Genomic DNA, 27,213 nt, shown 5'->3' with positions numbered 1-27,213 from the left:
AACCACTTTAAACCACAGAAATTTAAAGCTAATTGTTTTTATTAGTTTTATTCTGTACTTAAAAATTTTAAAATTACTAGTAATTTTGGTTTGATGTAGTCTTCATACTGAAAATTAGATTTTTTTATAACTTAGTATTTAAAAAAAATCACCTGTATATAGAGCCATGTATATATTGGGAAAAAAAACAAACAACCCCCACGATATTATCAACTGTAAACTACGTGACCTCGTGGTAACGCATGGGTATTGTTGATTTAGCAGTCACTGGTTCGATTTCCCCAAAATATAAGTATATCATTTTTTTCTTCTTACAAGAAGTAAAATCGCAGAAATTAGAAAGAAAACGCGCACTAGGATTTGTACACCCTCTCAGCCGAGAGGGAACATCTACAATCCTCTGCATATCATACTGAGCTACGATGACACATAACGATCCATGTAAATAACTTTTTTAGTTTAACCATTATAAATAAAAAAGTTAGAAGTTTTTGTGAAAACCACAAATTTTGACCCATAATGTATCTAGACTCCTTTCTAATAAATCAAAAATCAAAAAGAATGAAAATTTATCCTTTTTAAAGTTGCTTGGTCCGATTTTATATCAGATTTTGTGAACACTTTTAAACGATAGTTATGCTATGTATGTGCATAATAAAATATATTCCAGTAGTTTTCCAGTCAATTAAACCATATTTTAATGAAGAAAAAAAATGATGTACACAAGTTGTTAATAAAACAAACGACATAAAGATGTACAGCGGTATTTCGCCTCAATTCAAAATTCACCCCAATGTCGAAGGACTATGATTGTATTACTACTTAGACATCGCTATATATAAAGGTTGTAATGTTTTGGCAAATCTAAAGTAAACTTGTGTACATTTTGTTAACTAATATTTCAAAAATTTGCTTTGATTGCAGTCGATGCATAACATGCGAATAACATACTAGAATAGACCCAATCATTAGGGGGACGAAACCAACCGGTTCCCTTTTCTTAACATTCACACGATTCAGTTTGGTTTGTTTTCTTGTATGCCCATAAAGACGTTATCTTATTTTGAATATTTCTAACATTGAAAGGAGACTGAATCTGTTAGTGTATATAGGCGAAAGTCTATAACTTTCTAAGGTAACCTATTCTTCTTGTATTTACAGAATAAAAGATCATTGTTGACATGCATCGTGTAGTATGAGCAAAGTATACAAGCCCAAATTAAATATTTCAGCAACATCCGAAAATAGTTCTTTTTTATTGTTCTAAGTAGGAGGGGTAGTATAAAACGCCTTGTACGTATTGTCCTTCCGAATAATGATGAGTATAGATTTGGAGAAAACTGAGAGGATAAAAAAGTCGACCACAATTTGCCTCTACGATAATTTATTTTGAAATTATGTACATGTAATCAAATACATGTATTGTAATGATATGGCCGTCTAAACTTTTTCATTTCAGAATAAATTTCACTTCACGAACTGCTATGCTTGAAATTGCACAAAAATGCAAAACTGTACATATATGAATAAGTCTGTTTTTGAAAAAAAAAAATGACCCCAGTGTTTAACAAGATGCTTAGGAGCCACATCACTCACCTGAACAATAGCTCGTATCATTTTCTTGCGAATTTTTTAAATTAAGAAACTTTTTTTAAAATAGTAAAACTCTCATATACTCCAAGATTTGACAATACAATATGTACATGAATATACATGTACATAAAAAGATAATCTGTTTGGACTTCATATCCTTGGATCTAAGATGCATCAACTGACCAATCTCATTATCCTAGGCCTCAACGTATTAAAGATACATGTAAAATAAAAAATTGTAAAATGTACTAAATTAATTATAAGAAGTGAAAGAAGGTCACTGTGAGCTTGAATTAAAATAGACCTTAAAATAGCATTGTAGTTTTTTTGGAGAAAAATATTGTTAAACCTTTTTCCTGTATACTTCTACGTTGAACTTTGAGACCTTCATGGGCCAAGGTATCGGCCCGGGGTCTACAGTTAGAACCATTTATAATTCACACTATCTTAGGATGCTTGCATATCTCAGTATTAAATTCATGTATTGTAGTTCTTGAGAAAAAGATTTTTAAACAATTTCCCTATATACCTCTATTTTGAACGTTGAAACCTTCATGGAGCCAAATATTGGTCTGGGAGTCAGGGTTTTAACAATCTAGAATCTTTACTGTATTTACAAGCTTTGGTGTAAATATTGGCATTTCTGGTATAGTGGTTCTTCGATCAGAAGAATATTGAATATTTTTTAAAGATAAACGCCCTATTTTTCTTTTTTTACTGTGTCATGATTATCTCCCTTTTAAAAAATGGTCTCGCCCTTTATTTTAACAATTTAGAATTTCTTTTTCATAGGGGTTCTTTGTACCAAGTTTAGTTTGCCAGTGGTCAAGAAGTCAGAAAAGAAGTAAAAAAATGTGAAAAAGTTTACAGACAGACAAACGGATGACAGATAACAGGTGATCAGAAAAGTTCACAAGTTCACTTGAACCTTTGGTTCACGTAAGGTATAAATTGCATTAAATGAAAAGATTTTTTAAATCAAAAACATGATGAAACCACAGTTTAATGATTCTGAAATACAACTCATTTTGTTAACAAAGCCAATATATTTTTAACTTCCGTAAAGAAAATCCAACCAGGCAGTTTTTGGTTTTGAGGACTTGTCCAGTTGGCAAGTAAAATTTTAGATGTTTTGCGGGCTGCCAAAGGCGACACATGATTGTGTGGATAATCATCTTACAAGAGAATGTTAGTATAAGTGTTACCACTGAGTGCAAGGATGTTCGGGTGGTAGCATTATTATTCAATATCTAAAGTTAGATTGCTCAGTGGCATATCCATTTACATGTGTATGGAATGAGAAAGGGATAATATAAAACACTTAAAATTTGTCCAGTAAACATCAGATATAAAAAACGGAGAGGGCTACATTATTGCAGCTAGACAGGTTCATGACTTAAATAAAGTGCATATGCACGGTTTTCGCACTGTCGAGAAACTTTCACTAACGAGATAAAAAAAGTTTTAAAAACCAACATTTCTCATTTCTGCTCGTGGCACATGTCAATATTAATATTCCCATCTGTGACTTGCAAACTCAATAGTTACTAATATGTTAAGGATTTGGTTATAATTGATGTAAAGTGATAAAAGTTAAATATATGGAGATACGAGAACCCAAACAAACTATTTATTAGCACTGCCCGAATGAACACCTTGTACATCTGTCAACTACAGAGGTTTGTGTGACCACAGCTTCGGTTCTTAATTACAACCTTTGTCCGCATCCTGAGTTCCACTGGCCACCGAGGAAAACATTCCCTTCTCTTCCATAATCTGATTCCTGACGTCCGTAAGTAAGTACCCCAGCCAATTTTCCCCTCGCCAGGTATTCCGGTTTCTTATTAGAGGGTCACTAAGTCCAAGTCCTATCCCCCACAGGGGACCTCGGGGTGTGGCCTCGGCAAGGATCCGCGGGAACGTGTCTATCAAAGCCTTCTCCAAGTGTGGGTTCTGCTTAAACTGCAATAGACCCAAAAAACATACCTGTATTTGTTTTTTTGAGTTTGTTGTTCGGTTTTCTGTCTTAGTGATAGGGGTCTTAATCTTAGCAGTCACCCCCCCCCCTTTTTGACAATTTATGCACAGTCGTCATTAATGCCCCTTACTTTACAATATAACTGCTTATATAGTTCTGAACTTTCATCATCTCTAGCTTTTTTATTACAAAAACAGGGCTCAAAGCAACACTTAAACTCATTTTATATGCAAGGCCATCTTTTGCATAAGATAAAATTGATCTTAAATTGCTATATAGATAAGTTAAGGTTTTACATCCTCACGGCAACACGGGGCATACTTTTGCCTTTACTCCTTTCTTGACGATTCCAACACAGTATTTATACCATACGTCATTTTCAAAGCCCTTTACTCTTCTTCCACACCTCTTCATCTCAAATGGATCAGTTGCTTTCAATATATTATTGGCTTCTTCCTCGTCATTAAAAAGCTCTAAACATACAGAAGATTTCAAATTACAGACTGTGTTATACAATGTAGATATCTTTTAGCTAGATATCGAACTTCAAACCATAAATTACCTATTGAAACTGGAAGATGGAATGACATAGACAGAAGTAACAGGTTATGTAGTTATATAAAAGAGACATTGGAGATGAATTTCACAATATTTAGTGTTGCACCGTGTTAAAAAACGAAAGAGAAAAGTATATACCAAAATTTTTAGACCAAATATTGTCAAATTTAAGGAGCTTTTTTCCTCAAACAATGTGAGCTTATTAAGCAAGTTATGTAAATTTATCAGTATTGTTTACGAGAAGGCTAAACCTTCTGGTTATTCATTCCTATGTATTTATCTACATAAAAAATGTACATTTATACTTCATATAATATGTACAGAACCATTATAAATGTTTATTTTTTCCTCAACTCACGCATAAAGTGTAAATTGTGTACATGTTTGTACTCTCTTTGTTGTAAACTACAACCAAAGAGAAAAATAAAGTGTTCAACTGTAACACTAGCAGTAGATTGGCTTTAATTTCAGCTTCTTTTATATGGTTAAGGCTTTTAAGCATATCAGTATTAACAGCATGTGCATATTTTATTGTAATTAAAAAAAGTTGCACTATACCGTTACATAACTGTTGCTTACTTGCTTTTTGGTACATCATGTATTGCTCACTACAACTGTATTCCATCCCATCCAAAACAAACTTGGCAGGATGAAAATTACTAAATGGAGAGTTTTTTCCGAAGAAATAACAGAAGTGCTCGGCCCTGTCGTTGACTGGATCCTGGTTTAAGAGAGATAGACTGTCTTCTTTACGGTATGTTTTTGTTTCATCAGACACCCCCTTATTGTTTTCATTGTCTAACTCTTTATCCATATTACCCGAGATTTTTCCTGAGGAAATCCTTCTGAAATTGAACGAAATAATCATATGTATTAATCATATGTATTAATCATATGTATTAATCATATGTATTAATCATTTTCATTATTATATGTTTTCTAAATTACAAGCTCACATACTCGTGTTGGAGATTTGAACTCAGTTGAATTTGCATTATATACATAAAGCAATTATAAAATAGATTGATATTTCTTAAATATGTTAAATATGTTCTATAGTGAACATAAATGTCTTTTTAAATATATCTATATATAGCATATAACGTCTAAGGAAATAAAACAAGAAAGCAATAAGAGCATTTATAAATACTTATTAATAATGCACTGGGATACGAGAATGGTCCAATTTTATATCGTTGATAAATGTATTCAAGAGAAGCTTCTTGGGCAGTTTTGATAATTATGTTATAGTTTCTAGTGTCTTTGTGATAAGCGAATCAAATTATAACGTATCAAATACATTTCATCAATGACGCACTGCAGAAGGTGCAAGCGGGGTTTGCATAGTTATACAAAATGAAAATAACATAAAAATGTCAATGGGTTAATATTAAATCGTGCAGTTGGCTGTAAATATATGTAATAATCATTCTTTGAATATTATAGGGGAGTGATCAAATGTACCATACATCTCTTTGGGCTTTATTAGACTAAATCAAGCACCGAACATCACAAGAACGTCATTATTCTAAAAAAAAAAACCAAAACGATTCCCTATTCCTATCCCTATAAGCTGAACCAGACTCGCACATAAGCACCAGTGCTTGGGTTTATAAACCGAGCTTATAATACGCAATTGCAGACCTGAAACTCATAACCAACGTGAAGTATTTTCTAATTCTTAGAAGATTTTGCGCGTTTATTCCTTGTTTCGTTTACTTTCTGTTTGCATTGGATTGATCTGAACATTTCATGTTAATTTTTTTAAAGATAGCAAAATTGTACAGATTCATGTTAAAACAGTATTGCAATAATGAAAAGCAATGCGGTATCTACTGACAAAGGTTGAAAATAGAAAGTCACCTCTGGGTGTGACACACACACACTTCTGCAAAATTGGATTACTTACTGTTCTATTCATTCAAAATAGGTGTAATAGTTGTTATCATTCCAAGAAAGGTATTTTAAAAAGATTGTTGAGAAATTGGCTTCAGATTTATCTGATTTTATAGTATGTAACTTGTCATAATTAAATCCACAATTAAGTTAAAGAATTGTAAACTTTAATTTCAATGTGATGGAAATCTTGTGATTTATCAAAGTTAACATTAATTAAATGTCATTAAATGATCCACATTTCACCACTCATCTCTTGATTAAACTGGTTTACCAGATGGGTGCAATTAGCACCTACTTTGATTTTTGATTTAAATATGATTTCTTTCGTTTGAGGGACGAATTAGACAGAAATCAATTTCTACTTGGTATAATAATGAATTAATCATCCGGATATATAAGGTTTTCATTCGAATACCTGTTTGTGTCACCTGGTTCTTAAGAACCGGTTTATTAGCAAGGCTATACAAAGAATTGCTCAGGTGTTAAATACCAGTTTAGGACGACACGTACAGCGGAAAGTTTAAATTTTCAGAATTGTTTTATTAAATAGATAAATCATGTGATCCAACTTTATGCCATAATTATGTGTCTGTACATTTAATATGCCAAATATTAAATAGCTGCAGCGTGTCGTTGCTAATTCCACACAATGTGTTGTTATGTACTAGTATCATAGTATTCAGCTTTCATTTGGAAAGTAATGAATGGATTTAAAGGAGAAATGGGTCTTTGGACAAAGGCTGAGTGTACCAGGTGACATATTAAATGTTAGATCATAGATAAATTGTTGCATCATAGACAGGATTTAAAAGCTAGAGTAGATGTTGCCTCATTAAAAGGATTTAAAAGTTTAATTAAGCTAAAGCAGATGTTGCATCATAAAAAGAATTTAAAACTTTAATTAAGAGTTACATCATAGACATCCATACCTTCCCCATGCCCTGGGGGTGGGTTGAAAGTAGCAAAATCATACTACTCTAACTATGATCCCGGTGCCAATAGGAGGGGTACAAAGAACAACACAGAAATATTTAAAAATCTTCTCCTCAAGAACTTCTATGCTATAATTTGTGATATAGGAAACTACTGAAATTCTTAAGTAAAATATCAGAATTTTTTCTATACTTAATAACTGTTTAAGGCTAAAAAAAAGTTATACAGATGTGATATTTTATTTTAATGGCTATCCAGTCTCCTTATGATGCCTGCAGCTGATATCGGGGATGTAGGGATAGCTGCGAACAAAGAGAAACATGGCGGACAATGGCCATTTACAAGTCCTTATCAGCCTTTAAGTTTAAAATCAAAGTTTATACAATTCATCTATATAACAATAAAAACTTATATGAAATAAATTGCTAAGAACCTGTAAAATGGAATTCTTATCCTTAAAACGTACATAATGCACTTCGTAGCTTGTTTTCTTCTTTCATTTTGAGTTTTGGGTTTTCCCATTCACAAGGCTTGGTGTTATATATCTATGCATGACCATTATAAATTATGGGGAAAAATATTAAAAGTATTGTTGAATTTTATTTACATATGTAGTTCTTTATATATATATATATATATATTATGTTTTGCTGCAAATTTTATTTTTACCATCATTGAAATTAATGTGTCGTTTCTATTTTTGGCATTCTTTCTTTGATGAATTTTATGTTAATATGGCTATTTTCAGCTTATCAGTCTAATAGTAAATATAAAACACAAAATAATCACAAAACATGCAAGCGCTGCGTATTGGATGCGCTTGTGCTTCTGTAAAATGTTTATTTCACAGAGAATGTGCGATTTATGGTTTTAAAAATATTCCTTACCCAAGGCCTGGTATTTTGATAAGAAAAGAATAGTTTACACAGCAGCAGAAACTTCATTATTTCTACGTTTGATGATGCTACGGGATTTTCCTGTGAATATAATACGACGCCATTATGCAGTGATTCTCCAGGATTGTTTGGAAGTGTACATTACTGACTCACTGTTCACTCATCAAATCTTTGATTAATATCAAAACACAGTTGGTGAAAGGGGATCGAAACATAGCCAAATATGTGCATGAAATCGACTGTTTCATGTACTGTATATCGATTTCTTGGTTTCCGATCAAGGAAACATTCAACTTGATTCTTAGCACAAGTTCAAAACATTGCTGTATGCATCCCCCTTTTTTCTTCTTTTGAAAACTGCATGAATATATCACTGATAACTGATCACTCCATAAAGGGTATCTATGGAGAAAAAAAATCATCCAATAGAAAATATATGTAAAACTGTACAAGAGCTGTGATCTACTCACTGTTGTCGTGTTTCTTTGGATCTCAAGGTGCGCCAAGAGCTATTTATTGCGATTTATTAGGGAAATCACAAATTATACATACAAGTACTTTCAATTACGGCACATGTTAAAAATGAAAACAACTGGGCAACATTTAGAAATCTTTATTATTTTAAACTGAAGGACTTGATACTTAAGTAGGATGTTTAGTACATATGTAAGTGACTGTAGTGTGAAGCACAGTACAGCAAAGAAGGAAACGGACAAACGTTTCAACAATCTGCACATCGTCCCCTTGAATAGTACACTCGTATAATTATGGTTTGTCCAAAGCATAAACAAATAAATATGTTTGATCTCCGAGTTTAACTTCGTGAATGACAGATATAGAGACATGCTATGTTTTTCACCCATGATATGAGCAAAGGCACGCACCTTCATCACATTCTTGTATCATCAACCTTGTATTAAACCCTTTGTTGCACCTTTTTGGAAGACCTTGCACCATTTATTCGGATTTCGGAATGCTTCGGATCTTTTTTATTTTCCGTTTTCTTTTTCTTATAATCGATGGATATCTGCCGTTTGAACAATGACATTATGACATGATATGATACAATATCTAATATTGTAAACAATTTTTAAACATTTAAAACTAAAGTCAAATTTTGACTTACTGCAGAAGTTGAAGAGGACAAAACATCTACTACTACAAAAAGTTGTTTCTACGTGAATTTTCAAGCTTTAAAAACCGTGAAAAAAACCTAGGTTTCGTCTTATGGCAAGGAAAATGCAAAAAAAATTAGTGGTTTAAATCACTTCTTTTCTTTAGAGATAAAATTTACATATAGTTTTAATAAAAATCAAATCTATTTCTTGCGCACTCTGATTAAAACCATTTCATAAATGTCAAATTATTATCCACTTTTGGGTGATACATGTCCATACTTTAGAATGATATCAAAATCATCTTGTCTCGATGTAAAATTTGGTTAAGGTCTTAACACACTATTATGGGTGATACTTCAGTTTTACCAAAGATTTTCTAAAAAAAAAAAAAAAAGAGGTTTAGCCTGGACAAAAAATTGCACAAACAAAAAGACGGACTGCACAAACAAAAAGACGGACTGTTTGAAAAAAAATGCTCAATTTTTTTTCATTTATTAATTCAGAAGACAAAGTTATGCATATTGGTGCATATCTTGTCAAACTAAATTAAGTTCTATGTACAATGTATTCCCTGATACGTATGCTTAATTTTCAACATTGTCTAAATAAAAATAATAAATCGACAAAACGAAACTCGACCTGTACAGAGGAATGCAAATATATATCAAACCTGTGGATGTACAAACATTGATTTCATTTCTTACCATTAATTAATAATTATTTAATAAAATCTGAATAAAAAAAAACGTAAGGGAGAAACCTTACAATGGGGGGAAAACTACCGTAGATTAGCCTTTTCCACGGGGGAAGGCTACTATACAACAGGATTTCCGGACGGAAAAGCTGCTATGGGAGAAAAACTGCTCTACAACATTGGGTTTACCGGTCTTCGATTTTAATAACCCCTCTCTTCCATGATCTGATTATTGACGTGCGCCAATAAGTACCCAAGCCAGTTCTTCCCTTACAAGGTATTCCAGAGTTTTGTAGTGCCTCTTCCACCTAACCATCTTTCCCCCTCGGAAAAATTGCTGTAGAACAGGTTCTCTCCTCCGAAAAGCTAAGCATAATTAAAGTGAGATTTCTCCCTTTTATAGCCCTCACGGAAAACCAAATCTACAGTAGACACCCCCCCCCCCCCCCGTTTAAAATCCCCGTCATGTTTATGGCGGATCATTCGTGGAAATAATTTGCAATATCTCTGATGTATTCATTACTCATAATAAAGGGCAGTAAGTGCATTTATTAAAACATAATATAAAATTCCTTTTTTTTTCACCCCCTTATATGAGCAAAGGCACGCGCCCTCATCACATTCTTGTATCATCAACCTTGTATTAAACTTTGTTGCACCTTTTTGGAAGACCTCGAACCTTTTTAGTCGGATTTAGGAATTCTTCGGATCTTTTTCTTTTCCGTTTCTTTTTCTTATAATCGATGCATATCTGCAGTTCGGACTATGAACTATGATTATGACATGGATGTTTTTTAAGAAGACGTCACAATACGTGTGAACTTTTTTTTACGCCGGTTTGGAGATTGGAAAACTAGAGTAAAGCTGGATAAAGTTTTTCTCATTAGAATATAAACGAATTATCTATCAAAAATATACGAGAAATATGATATGATACAATATCCAATATTGAAAACAAGTTTTAATCATAAATCATTTTGTCTTACTTCGGTAGCGACTGAAAACAAAACATCTACAAAAATTTGTCTATGTGTTAAATTTCAAGTTTTGAAAACCTTGGATGGAAGTTGGAAAAGTCATATAAAGATAGCTTTGACAGTTTTTAGACAGAACACTGTAAATGTAGTTCACCATGGGGCGGAGACTGATGGCCTCGGACCAGGCCCTAAGTTCTTAATCACAACCATTGCCCGTGTCCCTGGTTTCACTGGTCTCCGATGTAAACACCCCCCTCTCTTCCATGATATGATTCCTGACGTCCGTAAGTAAGTATCCCAGCGAGTTCTTCCCTCGCCAGGTATTCCGGTTGTTAATTAAGGGGTCACTAAGGTCGAGTCCTATCCCCCACAGGGGACTCCTGGGCGTGGCTTCGGCGAGTATCCGGGGAAACGTGCCTATCAGAGCCCTCTCTAAGTGTGGGTTCTGTTTAAACTGCAATAGACCAAACAAACGTATTAGTGTTTGCAAAATTCTTCAGAAGGCATGCGATACCTCCATTTCTTTCATAATAAACGATAACATTAACTATAATCTCATAAACTTTTTTCTTTCACAGAATCAATGTCTAACAGTGTAACGCATTAGGATAAAACGTCAGCTGCTGATCTGCTAGTATTGAGTTTACATTAACTCGCTGGAGCTTAAACCAATTTTTACCTTTCTAAGAATTTTAAAAATGATTTTATCGACGAATATCATACAGTTTGAAATTAAACAGTGATATACCGGTATTTCGATTATGATATACTTTCATTCACATTAAAATCTTAGGTGTACCGTTAAGTTTTCTCTGCCCTTGTGTTTGTGTCTCACCTTGGCAACCACCCCTCTATTGATTTCTAAAACGATGTTCGTTTTCTTCTGTTCCTTAGCTGGGTTTGTACCTGGGCTGTCACCCCTCTATTGATTTCTACAATGACGTTCGATTTTCTTTGTCCCGGTGTTAGAATCTTAGGGCCGGTACACACGATAAGGCTTGCCTTAAAACTCTTAAAACTTTAACTTCTTGCCTTGCCGTGTGTACACCCTTAATACATGTTTTTGGTAGCCTTACAAGTCAAACTTACGAATAGAACACTGCTCTTTTTCCTAATGCAAGACTTAGCTGACCTTTTTATAATAGCCAATGAAAATCATTTACCCTAATGTCAATCTATTTATATCAAACCGTACATGTGGGTAGATTTGAGTGACCATATGCAATGTGAGGAGTTAAAAGACTTAATAACTCTGCAAAGCATTGTGGATTTATCCGTACAATTTTTTTTAAATGGTGATAGGCTCTTCGAGCCACAATTGCAGCAGCGTATTGTGTGCACCGTGCACAGCTCTTCTTTGAATCCAGAGACTTGTCCATACCCGTGCGTTTACCCGTTTTCTCTTTTTATTAGATTAATTGCCGTAGCCAATAAAATAACTGCTGCTACAGTTATGAAATTGTCCTCCATTTTTGTAATGTTTAGAAAAATGCAAAAACGCATGGGGATTATGGAAATGATGTTTATAATCATGTAAGGCTTGCCTTAGCGTTTGAACACTAGAGACGTAAGGCTTGCAAAAACCTAAGATTTAGACTTGTAAGGCAAGCCTTATCGTGTGTACCGGCTCTTACCTTGACTGTCGCCCGTCAATGATCTTAAGTTTTCTCTGACCTTGAGTTTGGGTCTCACCTTGGCCGACCCCCCCCCCCTTCTATAGATTTCTACAATAATGATCAGTTTCTTTATTCCATGTGTTAGGATCGTACCTTGGCCGTTACCTTTCTTTTGATTTCTACAACAATGTTTGGGGTTTTTTTTTTGTCCCTGTGTCGGGATCTTATCTTGGCCGTTATCCTCTATAGATTTCTACAATGGTGTTCGGTTTTCTGTCCCCGTCTTAAGAATTACCTTGGCTGTCACCCCTCTCGTGACGATTTCTACACACTGAGTGGTCCATTACCTTGGCTGTCGCCCCTCTCGTGACGATTTCTACAATGATCTGTCCCCGTGTTAAGACTTACCTTGGCCGTCACCCCTCTCGTGACGATTTCTACACACTGAGTGGTCCATACGTCGTCATCAAAGCCCCTCACTTTTCTGCCTTGTATCTTCATCGTCAGCGGATCTGTTGACGATCGACAAAATTTTGTGGGCCACTTCTTCGTCTTGAAACAGCACTAGACGTTCAAAAAATAAAAACCATCAAATTATTGTAGTTTTTTTTTTATTACCTGTGAAACTATGTTCAGCTTATTATTTTTTGTGACTTCTCTTTATGGAATGTTTTTCAGCATTTAAACACGTTTGTATATTTATGTATTTATTTTGGATTGTGTTAAAGGCGGTATTAGACACCTGTTGATATTAATGTGGATCCAAGTACATTATAATAAAAATAATTTCACAGTTTTGGAATTTTTAAATTTTTCTATATTTGACCCCCCCCCCCCCCCCAAAAAAAAAAATTCTGAAATTTTTGGAAACTTCGGTAAAAATTGTAAAAGCTCGGATGGTTTCGAAATCTTGACTTCGAGATTTGTAGTAAACGCTCTAACAATTTTGGTGGGGGGGGGGGGGGGGGGGGGGGGGGGCGAAAGAAAAGAAATTGTAAAATTACTTGATTTTATTTTTCATTTCATTGTTCATTTCAATATGAAGAACGTAACAATATGTAGGTGCCTCATACCACCTTAATGGTAGTGTGCGGTCAAACATCATATCGATATATCTTGCTTACTTGCTTTTTGGTACATCATATACTGCTCACTACAATTGTATTGCACGCCATCTAGAACAAATTTGGCGGGTTGAAAATTACTGAATGGAGAATCCTTCCCATAGAAATGACAAAAGTGCTCGGCCCTGTCGTTGACTGGGTCCTGTTGTATGAGGGATACGCTGTCATCTTTACGGAACGTCTTCGTCTTTACTGACCCCTCCTTCAAGATTCGAGCATTTAATTCACTGTCCGCATTCCCCGAACCCTTTCCCGATGAAATCTTTTTGGCTTTAGACAAAATTGGACACGCATTCACGGCTGCTCTTTTCATCTGGACACGATAACTGTTAGAACAAATTCCGATTATTTTCATAATAGTAATAGGTTTTGCATTAGATGAATTGTATAAAGAGGATGTGTCGTTAACTTTAAACGTTTCAATACATCCATCCGTCATATTGAAATATTATAATGAACGTTAGGGCAATTTGAATCATAGTTCTTGCTTATTAAAATATGTGATAACACCTATCGGATTAGGTATAATTCATGTATCATCAAATCAAAAGCTGACTAAGCGATACTACCTATTTCAGTACCGGTAGATGATATGAATACCAAAAACGACTCCCCATTCAGGGTGTCATGTTGGGATCTTTAATCCAGGCACCCCCTCCCCCCCCCCCCCCCCCCACTTTTTCTTTCTCCCAGCAACAATTTTTTTAAAATATACATATAAAAAATTGAATTATCATGAAGTTGCCCCCCCCCCTTTTTTTTGGCAGTATGTAAACAATTGGTATGACAATAAGGAAATAAGGAGTGAAATTGAAGAAGATTTTTGAAGATTTGAAAAAATCCAATTTTCCCTTTTTTTTTTCTTTTTTTTTTTTTGCTTGTCAAGATCTTTTGGATGAGTCTGCCCCCCCCCCCCCCCCCCACTTTCAAAAACGATGCTACCTGCCTGTAATCGGACTATCTAGACTTTCTATACAGTAAACTGGTCTTTACTCCAGAAAATACTTGCATTCATCTTACATTAAATTACAATTTTACCTCCCTTGGCTTTCGTAGAATGACAAGAAGAAGCGACATCGACCGTTTTAAACAGTGACACATGTACCACATAAGATGAAATTACAAAGTCTTCCAGAATGTCATAAATTTCACAACGTCGCAAACCACGGCTAATTGTAGTGTATCGAGTCCTTGTCATTCTTCTACTTTCGTTTTCGGGGGTACTTTCCTATTCTCTTTTGAGAAGTGGACAGGCATAGCCTACATCCATGTATGTAGGGTATGCCTGTCCACCTCTCATGTATGTAGGGTTTGTCTGTCCACCTCTCATGTATGTAGGGTATGCCTGTCCACTTCTCATGTATGTAGGGTTTGTCTGTCCACTTCTCATGTATGTAGGGTTTGTCTGTCCACCTCTCATGTATGTAGGGTTTGCCTGTCCACCTCTCATGTATGTAGGGTTTGCCTGTCCACCTCTCATGTATGTAGGGTTTGTCTGTCCACTTCTCATGTATGTAAGGTATGTCTGTCCACTTCTCATGTATGAAGGGTTTGCCTGTCCACCTCTCATGTATGTAGGGTATGTCTGTCCACTTCTCATGTATGTAGGGTATGCCTGTCCACCTCTCATGTATGTAGGGTTTGTCTGTCCACTTCTCATGTATGTAGGGTATGCCTGTCCACTTCTCATGTATGTAGGGTTTGTCTGTCCACTTCTCATGTATGTAGGGTTTGTCTGTCCACCTCTCATGTATGTAGGGTTTGCCTGTCCACCTCTCATGTATGTAGGGTTTGTCTGTCCACTTCTCATGTATGTAAGGTATGTCTGTCCACTTCTCATGTATGTAGGGTTTGTCTGTCCACCTCTCATGTATGTAGGGTATGCCTGTCCACCTCTCATGTATGTAGGGTATGTCTGTCCACTTCTCATGTATGTAGGGTTTGCCTGTCCACCTCTCATGTATGTAGGGTTTGCCTGTCCACTTCTCATGTATGTAGGGTTTGTCTGTCCACCTCTCATGTATGTATGGTATGCCTGTCCACCTCTCATGTATGTAGGGTTTGCCTGTCCACTTCTCATGTATGTAGGGTTTGCCTGTCCACCTCTCATGTATGTAGGGTATGCCTGTCCACCTCTCATGTATGTAGGGTATGCCTGTCCACCTCTCATGTATGTAGGGTATGCCTGTCCACCTCTCATGTATGTAGGGTATGCCTGTCCACTTCTCATGTATGTAGGGTATGCCTGTCCACTTCTCATGTATGTAGGGTATGCCTGTCCACTTCTCATGTATGTAGGGTATGCCTGTCCACTTCTCATGTATGTAGGGTATGCCTGTCCACTTCTCAAAAGAGAATATTGCTTCCCAAGAAATGTAACCAAAGGCAGCACTTATTCCATACACAAAATATCAAGAGTTGGCTTTTTTCATATTTAATACAAGCTTTGGAATAATGCTTTATAAAACCTCATGCATATTCCATTAATGAATCAAACAATGACTGACATACATAATGAATGCATTTTATACAATTACGTGTAGTCAATTAAAGCATAAGTAACAATCAACTTCTACAGCTATCTGCGTGCAATAAGCATAGTATTTGTTCTTATCTAAGAAAAAAGGCCTATATTCTGCATCAGGTCCCGTTTCTGTCCCTTTATGTTTCAATATTCCTTTATTTTTTATTGGTCATCTTTATTTACATATATTTTCATCTACCGATCATGACTCCTTCTATTTCTTACGGGAAATTATAGTTAATTCATAGCTCTATAGCAACAGACAGGACTGAAATCTACACACCCCGTTTACCGATTGGTCGAAACCTACAGTGACCTAAGAAAAATTACGAACTGCACGAATTAATCATGATGTCAGACTCAAATTCCAATAGAAGACGATTTGGGTGTTTCTTTAAGCTAACGTATTGGTGTACATAAAAAGTAATTCCGTGAATTTTCTTACTTTTTACAATCCATTTATTAATTTGTTATAAGAAAGATGGAAATATAAATAATAAAATGTTTTCTTGGATGATTCATGCAAGTTATAAAGGTAGCGATCGTTGCAGAAAAAATACATAACCCGCGGAGTATGTATTTTTTCTGAAATTTCGCAACCTTCTAATTACGTATGAATTACCAAAAAAAGCATTTTATTATTTAAATAACGTAATACACACTCCATACATAAATGTATAAGCAAATAGATTACCAGTATATCATGGTTTAAAAGATAATAACTGTTTATTTTATGAGATACATAACCTAGATTGCTAATCTACATTTATTTACAGTAAAACACTAGGAAAAGTCCCTTCTTTTCTGTCAGGTTGAAACTAAACATGAGACCTACTGGCCTTGATGGTTACCCGAGTATCGTAGCCCTTAGATGGACCTGTCAGAGAGTCTCCCTTTTGCATTATAGGCTTCAATTTGGATTCTAAATCCTAATCTGAATTTGATGTTTGAAAAATACGTATTCAAAAAAAAGTGGGAAAGAGTTGGAATATTATATCCTAAGCTCCCAGTGCAAATAATTATAACTTTTTGGTAACAGAGAGCGGCAGGCCTTTCATGGTCAATCTATAATATTCAGTTTTAATCATAATGCACACAACATGCGTACAGTTTATTTCTACAAGCATTTGTCACTCTATAAACACCCCCCCCCCCCCCAACTGGCCCAAATAAAAGGCATCAACCCTGGCCCAAAGGCAGTGAATTTCACAATTTAAGAACAGTACAACTATGTTTCCACAGTAATTCTGAATTCAAAGAACATGAAAATATCAGAAGATCATGTTGAAAATTAAGGAATGAATATAACTTTCCAGAAAAAAAGAGTGGACGAGTCAAAAAGTAAAAATCTACTTCACATCTCTCTCTGCTGGTAGATATGTGAAATTATTCGGAAAATCAACATAACGTGACAGAAATAGAAAACCTGGGACAAGGTATAGTTTGTTACAACATTGTTCTACACAGCATAATTTGATACCTGTCTTCATTAATACTGAAGACAGTTAGCTATATGTACATGGTCACTCTTTGACCGAGACTTTGGTAGAAAACAAAATTGAATAATTAGCTTCCTGCTTATGTGAACACAAGAGTAAAACAGAAACCTTACACATAATCAACCTTATGGAAATTATGTATTGTAAAAAAATCTTTAAATACCTGGAATCCAATATACAACTGAGTTAAAATGATTATCTTTCATACTGTTGACTTTTCTTGTTTTATCTGTTCAATATAATGTACAGTGTATATCTACTCTAATACACATATTATCACAATTTTTTGACTAAAACAAAATTTAAAATTATGCATCTAAAATAAATTATGCTACCTGCATATACTCATAACTGTAACTTCCAAGTAAATATTACATTGTACATGTTTTGTGAAAATGCACAGATTTCCTCACAACCCTATGTAGATGGGGAAAGTTCAAACTAAAAGCATTGCCTGCTAAAACTTGACAAGAAATAAACATTAAACATGGCTAAGACTTAGTCCAATTCAGCTAGAGTCTTCATCAAGGGGAAGTAACTGTTCTCCTGTTAGGAGCAAGCCTTTCTCATATAGCATACTGGCTACATCAATCTGTGAAGAAAGAGTTAAACGTTAGAAACTTCAGTAAGAATGAATTACATTTATACATACTTCGGCTTTTATTGAACCTTCTAATCAGAATCTACATAATTTACTGTTGAAAATTGTGCACGTAAACATTATTTGGACTTCAAAGTTCCAGATCTTGTGACTGACACATGAAGGATCCTACTTACTCTCTGATCGATAGACGGTAAGGGCAGGCTCTCCACCGTCACATACTTAGGGTAGGAATGGATCAAATATTCAACAGCAGGGGCCACCTGTTCCAAAGAGGAATTAGCATACTAAAGATTTACCTGATAGGTTTCAGTAACAAAACGATAGACTCCGTGTAAACATTTTAAGATCATTAACCAGAGTGTTTCATGTCATTCTCTTCATAAGTCTAATAGTTAAATAAACTTGTACACAAGGACACAAATAAGAAAACTTCAACAAATAAATTTCAGCACCTCAATCTTGTTAGAGATCATGAATCAGAAACAAATGATGTAAAAAAAAGTTTGTGACCAAAACAATAATTTTGCCTTCAGTGAAAGATACCTCTGATGAGATCTGTATGAAGGTGGGCTCTATTTCATGGTACAAGCGTGTGTTCTCCAGGGAGTGGTAGATTCTCACCTCATCCTCCTCTGTCAGAAGTCTGAAGTATAAAATGTGCAGAACTAGTATGGCATAGTTATCTGTATTATATGTTAAAACAAAGATATACATGTACACCATATTATCATTCACCGCTCCAACTATATCATCTGGTGATGCTTTTAACTTTAAAGTATCACACCTGAAGAGATCACCTGTAAGACATAACTCTGAGATATCATACCTGAGGATGCCTTAACAGATGATCTTGATGGTTACATACCTGAGGATGCCTTTATGGATGATCTTGATGCTTACATACTTGAGGATCTGATGCCTTTTATGGAGCATCTTGATTGTTACTTACCTAAGGATGCCTTTATGGAGGGTCTTGATGGTTACATACCTGAAGTTACCTTTACAGATGATCTTGATAGTTACATATCTGAGGATACCTTCACAGATGATCTTGATGATTACATACCTGAGGAATCCTTTACAGATGATCTTGATGGCTGCATAACTGAGGATACTATTACGGATAATTTTGATGGTTACATACCTGAGGATGCCTTTACGGATGATCTTGATGGTTACATACCTGAGGATGCCTTTACGGATGATCTTGATGGTGGTGTCTGGCTCCATCTCAGCCGTGCCCACCACACACATCTTCTCCTTATCCCAGTGTTCACCGCTACCATGAACGCTGAAGGCCTTCTCCGCTACAGAATTACAAACACAAGTTTGAGCATGCTAATAAATTTTCCAATATGTACTTATACAAAAGAAGATACAGGATGCTTCAACAATACTATACACTCTTTTTTCTTTTGTAGAAAAACATAATATCTTATTCAGTCATCAATGTTAATCAAGATGTCACAAATTAGACCTTCTACATGGATATTTTCAGGGATCAAACTACTTTAAACTACATGTAGTGTTATATTCATTCTCTCATCACAGAATTATCATATAATTTGGCCTTAATGTTACAGGACAGTACATTCAGTGGGCGTACCATCTGAGAGAACTGGGGGGAGGCTGTCGTGGATGAATGATTTGGCCATCTGGTCACAGGCAGAGTCTACCGGGAGATGTTGGATCATCCGGACCATCAGCTGTTCTACCTTCTTCAGGAAAAGGTTCCTGGGGGCGCCATCCTGTCAATAGAAATATTAGAACCAATGAACCACCAGGACAACAAACAAAACAGGTTCCTGGGTGCTCCGTCCTGGCGATACATTACAGAGCACCGACAGAACATAATACACAAAAACAGTGAAACTTCATTGATTTATGATTAAACCTGGGACTTCTAGTTCTGTTGGGAAATTGCACTACTGACCATGTCTGAGTTAGCTATCCCCATGTATGAAGAATACTCTCGGGGTAAACCTCTTCGGAACTCGACGTCTTCATCAATAGCAATCTGCAAGGCTCTGGGAACCATCTAAAACAGAGACAATGAATTAATTCTGAAATCTATTTTAGGTAAAAAACTCAATTTAGTTTTTATGTTTTATGTCTTAGATGTACTATAATAATGAAATCCACATTTTTATATTGTAGATGTTTATTTAATTTTAAAATCTATTTTACCATAAAACCAATAGGCATTTACACAATCATATTAAACCAAGATCATTACAAACTGAAGTAACTATATTGCATTGTACATGTAGCATGCAACATAAAGGATGCATTAGGTAAAGACTGAATGTAAAACATGCTCACCTTTTCAAAGAGATCACCCCAGGTGTTTTTCTGGTAACAAGACACAGTGATGTGTAGAGAGTGTGTGTCCTCCATACAGTTACCCTGAGAGACAAACCAAAGTGAATAGAAACAATCACATCAAAGCTGCCTCAATGAAAAATTACATTAGAAAGCTGTCTGGAAGACAATTTATTTAACAGTTACCTATCAAAGAAAGAAGCCTTCAAAATATAAAATGAATCAAATATAAAACGAATTATTTTAAAATTATATATGTATAATATATTGCCTTAAAGATTTCTTTTTCTTTATACATAGAGTAACAAGAGAAAGAGTTTACTTGGTGGATTGTCCCCCTTGGAAAATATAACAAATCCCCCGGATCAAGAACAGTGTCCAGTATTGGCTTTCCGAGGTCCTTCTCTGAGAAATTACCTGGAAGTTCAGAGGAAAAATTGCCAGATTTGATTATTAAATCAACCAATGTATCTGTTCATTTCCACATCGATTGTGCATGCATACAAAACTTTCTCTATTGGTAATACAGTCCATCACTGATAAGCATGACTTCAAATCAGATAACCGAATTATTCTGAGACAAAATATGAGTGAGATGCTCAGCTATCTCCATTATAAAAATAAGGCTGCATAGAAATAAACTTACCACTTGATAATCTAGGAAGAACTTCATTGTCTGTCCTGAAAGTAGATCAAATATTTACAGTATGACATGTTCTGCTATGTTATAAACTGATATTTAACAATATAACCCTACCCTGATCATGACACAAAATGCCACCCATTTTAAGATAAACAGGTCTATCAAAAACAAATTTGTATCAAATTCCATGTTTTCAAGACAAAGTTATGAAAGGTATTAATTCATTTTCAAGTGCACTATCAGACAGAAATAAACAGTAATCAAGATAAAATGAATTTCATTTCCATGGAGAATCTTGTTCCACCAGCATGTTGAATGATTTAAATAAATGTTTGACTTGGTCAATGAGTACCAGTACATAAGTTGATGACATAGTCCATCTCCTGTATATACCACAATCAACGATATGACTGTTTTACCTTGGACTATACAGCCTCCAATGTTTCCTGCCCTCCAGCTGTAATATAAAGGCTTCTATGTCATCATAGTGGGGAGCAAAACCCTGGGTGCCGGGAGGAGTTAAGTACCTGAAATAGTCCACATATCAGATGTGATTAATCTATAAGAAACGTGAATCAAATCAATCACCTAATGTACTTATGATATTGTCTGATGTTAGATAAAAGATCACCAAAATTCAAACGATTTTTATCTTAACAATGATCAATAGTTCTTTTGAAGGAACGATATTAAAACAAATCCTTTTATTCAATTGATTGTCTAAGGGACCCCTGGTAGATGCTTACACATTGGCTCCAACACAACAGTTGAAGTACTCCTGGAGAACAGGTAGATACTTACACATTGGCTCCAATACAACAGTTGAAGTACTCCTGGAGAACAGGTAGATACTTACACATTGGCTCCGACACAACAGTTGAAGTACTCCTGGAGAACAGGTAGATACTTACACATTGGCTCCGACACAACAGTTGAAGTACTCCTGGAGAACAGGTAGATACTTACACATTGGCTCCGACACAACGGTTGAAGTACTCCTGGAGAACAGGTAGATACTTACACATTGGCTCCGACACAACAGTTGAAGTACTCTTGGAGAACAGACAGCAACTTCCACACATTTCTGGAGTAGGTCTGCGGATTCAGTAGTCTTACAGAACAGCCATTCTAAAAAAAAGAAATCAGAAGAAAAAAATTAATTTTTACAAGAAAACAGGTTATGGTGTTCTTAACATTGGTGTTCCTTGGATCTGATATGAAACTTACAAGAGCAAAAACTTTTTCTGGTTTATACAGTATTACTGTATTTACCAGGTTTGCTACTGATTTTATTTGAAAAATTGTTGTTATGACAAAGTAAAAAGAAGTTGTGGACCAAAATCTTTATATATCATTTAATAAACATACACTGTAATGAAATGTCGCCTTTAAAATTTTGCTACTTGTGGATCACAGGAACATAAAGAGCAATCATATGACAATTTTATCCTACAAAAAAGTTTTATTGTAGACAAAATTTAAATAGCCAGACAGATAAACAAGCTAAAATAACACAAATTGACAGCTTCGATTGTACTGTACCTGATAAAAGTCCCACACCACAGAGGGAAAGGCGCGACCCACAGGGTTATGAGTTTCTCGCTGCCCATTGGTAAACGTTGTGACATCCAGGTTAGTCGAGAACTGTATGTTTTCCTGCAGATTAAGAAAAGGGTACAATAGTAAATGGTAATAAGAGAACATCAACACACATCTAAAAGATAACAGTCAGATTATGTTGAAGGTTGTACCTCTCTCAGAATCTTGTCCAGTTCTGCTGTGCTGAACCAGCCATCATTATACTGGGCCATATGTCTCTGGACTAATAATGGCTTCCTCTCCCATAACTCTCTGAAATACATTTATGATAACAAATTGGGAAAGCCAATACATAATGACAACTTACTAGATTGAAAAAAGACTGATCAATCACCAACTATCAGGTATTGAGAGAATCAGGAAGAACCTTCAGATTTCTTGGATATTTTGAATGGTGATTTCTTTCAGCAACCTAATTTCTTTTTCATTCTATCTATTACTAATCCATCAAAAGAGAAAAAAAAATCCTTTTAAAAGTCCAACTTTTTGTACCTGAAGAACTTGTCTGGCTTTACAGGGTGAATAAGGCATTCAAAGATTTTCCTTGCTTCCTCTCCACTATTAAACATGTATGGCAACTGTGAACTAGATGTTGATTCATCCTCAAATGAAACTGCATGCTCCATCTCCTGTTAGAACATAACAGACTCATCTCAGAAAACACCACATTACAACTTGTAAAAAATGAATTTCAGAATATATGCAAAAAAAATTTTGTTAATGAAATCAAGATTCCATGATTAGAATTATACTCTCTCAAATTGAATTGGACCCATGATGCTGTAATCGAACCTTTTTATTGCATGCAAGAAAATTTTGCAAGGTTCACTAGGGATCTTGTCCCTGTGAATAATTTTTGCCCCAAAACGGTCCTTAAATGCCTCCTGTAATTGCTTTAGATTATTTACATGGGCTCAAATATTAAGAACCAGTTTATTGCTTGATAACTACAAGTGAATAAACATTGCCTCACCTCTGTACTACAGTCCTGCATCTGTACCTCGCTGTTGTCCTTCTTTTTCTTCTTTGCTGGTTTGTTATCAACTTCCGCCCCATCCCTCTTGTTTTTCCCAATATGTCTCCCAGCACCATCAGATACCCTAGGACTGGGGGTTTTCTTGTGTTTGCTGGGCTTGGGGGTTGAAAACTGCTTATTGCTGGCCTCGGCTAATGGTGTGGCGGTCTCTATAGATGACCGGTTGGATTGATTTCCTGGGGACTGTTTCTCTGTGGGAGGAGCCGGTGGGGATCGTTTCCCCGAGGGAGGGATGTTCTGATTTCTGGTTGGACGCACTGCTGAGATTTGTTTAGGTATGACAGGTGTGGATAAGGGCCTGCCTCGATCTATGTAGAAGTGTAAAACAAGAAGAATAAACATCTAGGAATAGAAACCACCAACATGACAAAGTCAATAGCAAAATGAATCTGTGTAAATGTGTAAAACAATCAATGACACAGACTTGGAAATCAGCATACAGTACTGTAATAGTAACAGTATATGAATATCTAAAGAAAACAGTGCACATACCTTGTAAGGTGCCCTGATCCTCCTCCAGGTCAGTGGTGGATCTTACACTGGTCAGCTGTACAGGGTGATCACTCTGGGGCTCTGGTAAAATGGTCGGCCTGGATTTTGGTGTGTTTCTTAGGCTGGACCTTAGACTTCCCCCTTTTAAGACTTTCTATTTTTGACAAAAACAGATGAATGAAAACTAACCAATTCATACCCTATGGTTAAATCAACAATAAATACCTTTAAGTGTTAAATTACTTTTAACTGGCAATCTCTCTAAAAAGCTGTAAACTGATTCCACTCCCATAAATTCCATGCAAAACGAAATGGCTTTTTATTGCCCTTACCATTAGTTTTTTGCCCTTCCCATCCAGGGCCTTTTTAACGTCTTCCCTGATGGACTGAGAACTGGAAGCTTTACGGATGCTGGCCCTACTGTCCAAGCTGGAGGCACTGTCCTGCACAAAGGAAAAATTTAACCCTTAAAAATATTTGTTTTATGACCCTTTAGGCGAGTTCAGTAAAACCACTAAAAGCACATACGCTTAAAATAAATTCAAATACAGCAAAGTAAGTTTCATTTCCTGAATCTTAAATATTAATAAGTATTATAAACTTATCAGGTACAATGAATAATGATTACAACAAACCAAATTCCTCCTCCCTGGCCCTTTGCTATATAACCATGTTTTACTGTACATGAATTTGAGGCATCAGTAGGTATATGCATTGGTAAATCAACTAAATAAATTTTATGAAAAATGAACAGTCTGAAAAGGTAGATATCAGAGAGGTAAATTATGTTTTTCATAGTTATATATCATAAAGATTTTTATTGAATCTACCGGTATTTTTCATAGTTATATGATAATAGGTTTCAAAATAAAATGGGATTCCTTTCAACACCTGGAAACATCAGAAACTCTCAAATCGGACATCAAAGGTCTTATAAGTGAGTACCGTATTAGTGCCCATTATTAATGCATGTATCTACACATTTAATCAACTAGTTTGATTTTAATTCACTGGAAAACATGTAGATTCTTTTAAACTTAATTACGTTTTTTTATAGATCAAATGAACAATACAAATACATGTAGTTCTAGAAAATGGCTCATATTAACTTGAAATAAATACTGGTGTCATTCTATTGTATCTTCTAATTTTCATTTGACAAAAAAGGGATGTAGACCCTAATATAAAGGTACGTTACACGTTGTAATTTTTAATCCAATTTTATGTCGACTTGCCCAGATAAAATTACTGCGCTTGATTGTTGAGGTGGTCGCAAGATACAGTTTAACAATCAATTCTATTAAAACAATATACAATTACATGTATTTTATTGAAGGTCATTGTGACATGATTTTTACTATTAATCCATTGAAAATCAGACACAGTTTAAATATTAATGGTCTTTCACATTCTGCTTTTAACTTATGAAGACACATAGTAAGGGTATAGTTGAAATGGGATGAGAAAATAGCATCGTGTTACCGCACCAAAGATCTTAAGGAATGTAACATGGAGACTGAAGCACCATTTTGATTCTTTGAATGCAATACAAATAAGGCAACTGCCTTATACAGGTAGCTTAGCAGTTCAGGTATATTTTAGTAAACTCAAAATATTAAATTATGTACATGAATCTCTATTTCAATTTATAAATTTAAATCCTTGGTTCACCCTAATTGTCAAAATGCCAATACACAATATTAACATTTAAGCATGTAGCTTTTGTATTTTAACGAGGTTCTATGATCAATGCAATCATGATCATGATGATAAATCCAAGTTTTTATGTCTGTCAGGATTCAACATTGTTCAATGACTCGGCATGCTCAACAAGTGACATTACCTTTCTCCCTTTAAACACCGAAAATGCTGATACTTTTTTTGAATGACTCATCATAAAAATAGGGTGAACAATTACGATTAAATGGTAGGCATCATCCTAAGAATACCGTTTTAAATATTCGTATGTTTTTCTGATAACGCGCCATACACATGGACAGGAATAATAGGTTGCGTTGTAGTTCCGAAACCGAAGACGGATTCGAAAATTCCGCGATTATGATTTATTTATTTATTTATTTTTTTATTAGGAAAAATCTTCATTCCCACATTGGTAAAAATTGCGAAAATAATTTAGAAATACATACTGGCATTGTACCAGTTATCGGCTATAATTTTACGTTTTCTTTTCGTGTTTCCTTATTTCTTGATGTATTTGAATAAAACTTGACATATTTTAAATGGTTAACTCCTAATTTATCAGTCAGTTAGATTATATCATCCATTTTGTTTTTGTGCTATTTAGCACGCTCCGAATTTGCCGAGTTTTTACGATTTACTGTACCAGTTATCGGCTTCGTGATAATAACACAGTAAAATCCCTTTACATGTTGATTTTATATTCTGCAAAGTTTAAATTGAATTATGTCCCTTGCAGGGGTCAGCCTGTAGGTCGTAGGGGTTACTATACATAAACAAAACTCATAAAATTATCCGTTTATCATCATACGGTAATACATAAAAACGTATGCTGTTCAATACATAATTGTGCAATCAGGCGTTCAACTGCACCATGAATCTCTCAGAATTTAGTGAATTTCTTTTGTTTAGAAATTTTATATGTATTGATATTATATGTCAAATCAAAGAAGGGATATAATAACGTATCACAAAGAGGTCATATTCTATTTTTAACTTATTATGTCACATTCCCCATAGCTGAAAGTGCAAAGATGTAAATCAGCGATAAACAATGATCGTTAAAGCTCATGTTTAAAACATATTCAAGAAAGTTTTCAAGCAAACTTACTTTTCTTTATTCGAAACAGACGACTGAATTAAAATATCTCGGATAGGCGCATGCTATAAACCCGAACACTCAGTTTAGCCGATAACTGGTCTTAGCCGATAACTGGTACAGTACCAGTACACATAAATGATATAAAAGTAGAGATAATCGAAAAAGGTACTGGAATAATATAATTGGTACATATACGGAAAAATCCTTTTCAGATTATGATACACATACACTGCTAAAATGATAGAATCTACTTTTACTTTTTTGTCGTGTTTTGTTTTTGTTTCAGAATTGAAGTAATCACCTTTATT

The 27,213-nt window shown here is 35.0% G+C and overlaps 3 protein-coding genes across 9 annotated transcripts; all 3 read right to left on the bottom strand.

The window, feature by feature from the left end:
- Positions 1 to 81: 81 nt before the first annotated feature.
- LOC136276188 (N-glycosidase YbiA-like) lies at positions 82 to 8,476 on the bottom strand. Of its 4 annotated transcripts, none has more exons than XM_066087460.1 (4): positions 8,328 to 8,476; positions 4,709 to 4,974; positions 3,893 to 4,044; positions 82 to 3,555 (listed from the first exon to the last, which is right to left on the bottom strand). In XM_066087460.1, the coding sequence occupies exons 2-4, from the start codon at positions 4,941 to 4,943 to the stop codon at positions 3,298 to 3,300; spliced, it is 645 nt and encodes a 214-aa protein (XP_065943532.1). In that variant the 5' UTR covers positions 4,944 to 4,974; positions 8,328 to 8,476; the 3' UTR covers positions 82 to 3,297. The 4 variants fall into 4 exon arrangements, with proteins under 4 accessions (XP_065943532.1, XP_065943533.1, XP_065943530.1 ...); XM_066087461.1 differs by lacking the exon at positions 8,328 to 8,476 and adding an exon at positions 7,849 to 8,174; XM_066087458.1 differs by lacking the exon at positions 8,328 to 8,476 and adding an exon at positions 7,395 to 7,502.
- A 2,141-nt stretch (positions 8,477 to 10,617) lies between these two features.
- Positions 10,618 to 14,629, bottom strand: LOC109619953 (N-glycosidase YbiA). 3 transcript variants are annotated; one of them, XR_010714617.1, is made up of 5 exons: positions 14,425 to 14,629; positions 13,387 to 13,712; positions 12,671 to 12,826; positions 11,446 to 11,578; positions 10,618 to 11,100 (listed from the first exon to the last, which is right to left on the bottom strand). XR_010714617.1 is itself a non-coding variant. In XM_034469411.2 (4 exons), the coding sequence occupies exons 3-4, from the start codon at positions 12,761 to 12,763 to the stop codon at positions 10,843 to 10,845; spliced, it is 351 nt and encodes a 116-aa protein (XP_034325302.2). In that variant the 5' UTR covers positions 12,764 to 12,826; positions 13,387 to 13,712; positions 14,425 to 14,619; the 3' UTR covers positions 10,618 to 10,842. The 3 variants fall into 3 exon arrangements, 1 of the variants encoding a protein (XP_034325302.2); XR_010714616.1 differs by having other exon boundaries at positions 11,482 to 11,578; positions 14,425 to 14,626; XM_034469411.2 differs by lacking the exon at positions 11,446 to 11,578 and having other exon boundaries at positions 14,425 to 14,619.
- Positions 14,630 to 16,611: 1,982 nt separating this feature from the next.
- LOC105337855 (ribosomal oxygenase 1) lies at positions 16,612 to 26,128 on the bottom strand. Of its 2 annotated transcripts, none has more exons than XM_066086645.1 (18): positions 25,949 to 26,128; positions 24,438 to 24,548; positions 24,106 to 24,259; positions 23,551 to 23,921; positions 23,070 to 23,206; positions 22,730 to 22,829; positions 22,521 to 22,634; positions 22,000 to 22,106; positions 21,398 to 21,505; positions 20,982 to 21,016; positions 20,658 to 20,752; positions 20,336 to 20,419; positions 19,947 to 20,051; positions 19,620 to 19,761; positions 19,158 to 19,320; positions 18,557 to 18,656; positions 18,187 to 18,273; positions 16,612 to 18,001 (listed from the first exon to the last, which is right to left on the bottom strand). In XM_066086645.1, the coding sequence occupies exons 1-18, from the start codon at positions 26,000 to 26,002 to the stop codon at positions 17,918 to 17,920; spliced, it is 2,151 nt and encodes a 716-aa protein (XP_065942717.1). In that variant the 5' UTR covers positions 26,003 to 26,128; the 3' UTR covers positions 16,612 to 17,917. The 2 variants fall into 2 exon arrangements, with proteins under 2 accessions (XP_065942717.1, XP_065942718.1); XM_066086646.1 differs by having other exon boundaries at positions 19,197 to 19,320.
- Positions 26,129 to 27,213: the final 1,085 nt, after the last annotated feature.

The sequence above is a fragment of the Magallana gigas genome, chromosome 6 (genome assembly GCF_963853765.1).
Source record: "Magallana gigas chromosome 6, xbMagGiga1.1, whole genome shotgun sequence".
NCBI classification, from domain to species: Eukaryota; Metazoa; Mollusca; class Bivalvia; order Ostreida; family Ostreidae; genus Magallana; species Magallana gigas.
This window is presented reverse-complemented; position numbering and strand designations above follow the sequence as displayed.

What these genes read in the sequence shown, in the direction of transcription:
- LOC136276188 (XM_066087458.1), bottom strand. Translation starts at nt 7,483, where the DNA reads ATGGGAAAACCCAAAACTCAAAATGAAAGAAGAAAACAAGCTACGAAG. An exon ending in ATAAGAATTCCATTTTACAG is followed by an intron (nt 4,975 to 7,394) that starts GTTCTTAGCAAT and finishes GTTCAATTTCAG; the next exon opens with AAGGATTTCCTCAGGAAAAA. An exon ending in CATGATGTACCAAAAAGCAA is followed by an intron (nt 4,045 to 4,708) that starts GTAAGCAACAGT and finishes CTGTATGTTTAG; the next exon opens with AGCTTTTTAATGACGAGGAA.
- LOC105337855 (XM_066086645.1), bottom strand. Translation starts at nt 26,002, where the DNA reads ATGATGAGTCATTCAAAAAAAGTATCAGCATTTTCGGTGTTTAAAGGG. An exon ending in AAGCCAGACAAGTTCTTCAG is followed by an intron (nt 22,830 to 23,069) that starts GTACAAAAAGTT and finishes AATGTATTTCAG; the next exon opens with AGAGTTATGGGAGAGGAAGC. An exon ending in TGGAGGCTGTATAGTCCAAG is followed by an intron (nt 21,017 to 21,397) that starts GTAAAACAGTCA and finishes ATCTACTTTCAG; the next exon opens with GACAGACAATGAAGTTCTTC.
- LOC109619953 (XM_034469411.2), bottom strand. Translation starts at nt 12,763, where the DNA reads ATGAAGATACAAGGCAGAAAAGTGAGGGGCTTTGATGACGACGTATGG. An exon ending in CGAGAGGGGTGACGGCCAAG is followed by an intron (nt 11,101 to 12,670) that starts GTAAGTCTTAAC and finishes GGTCTATTGCAG; the next exon opens with TTTAAACAGAACCCACACTT.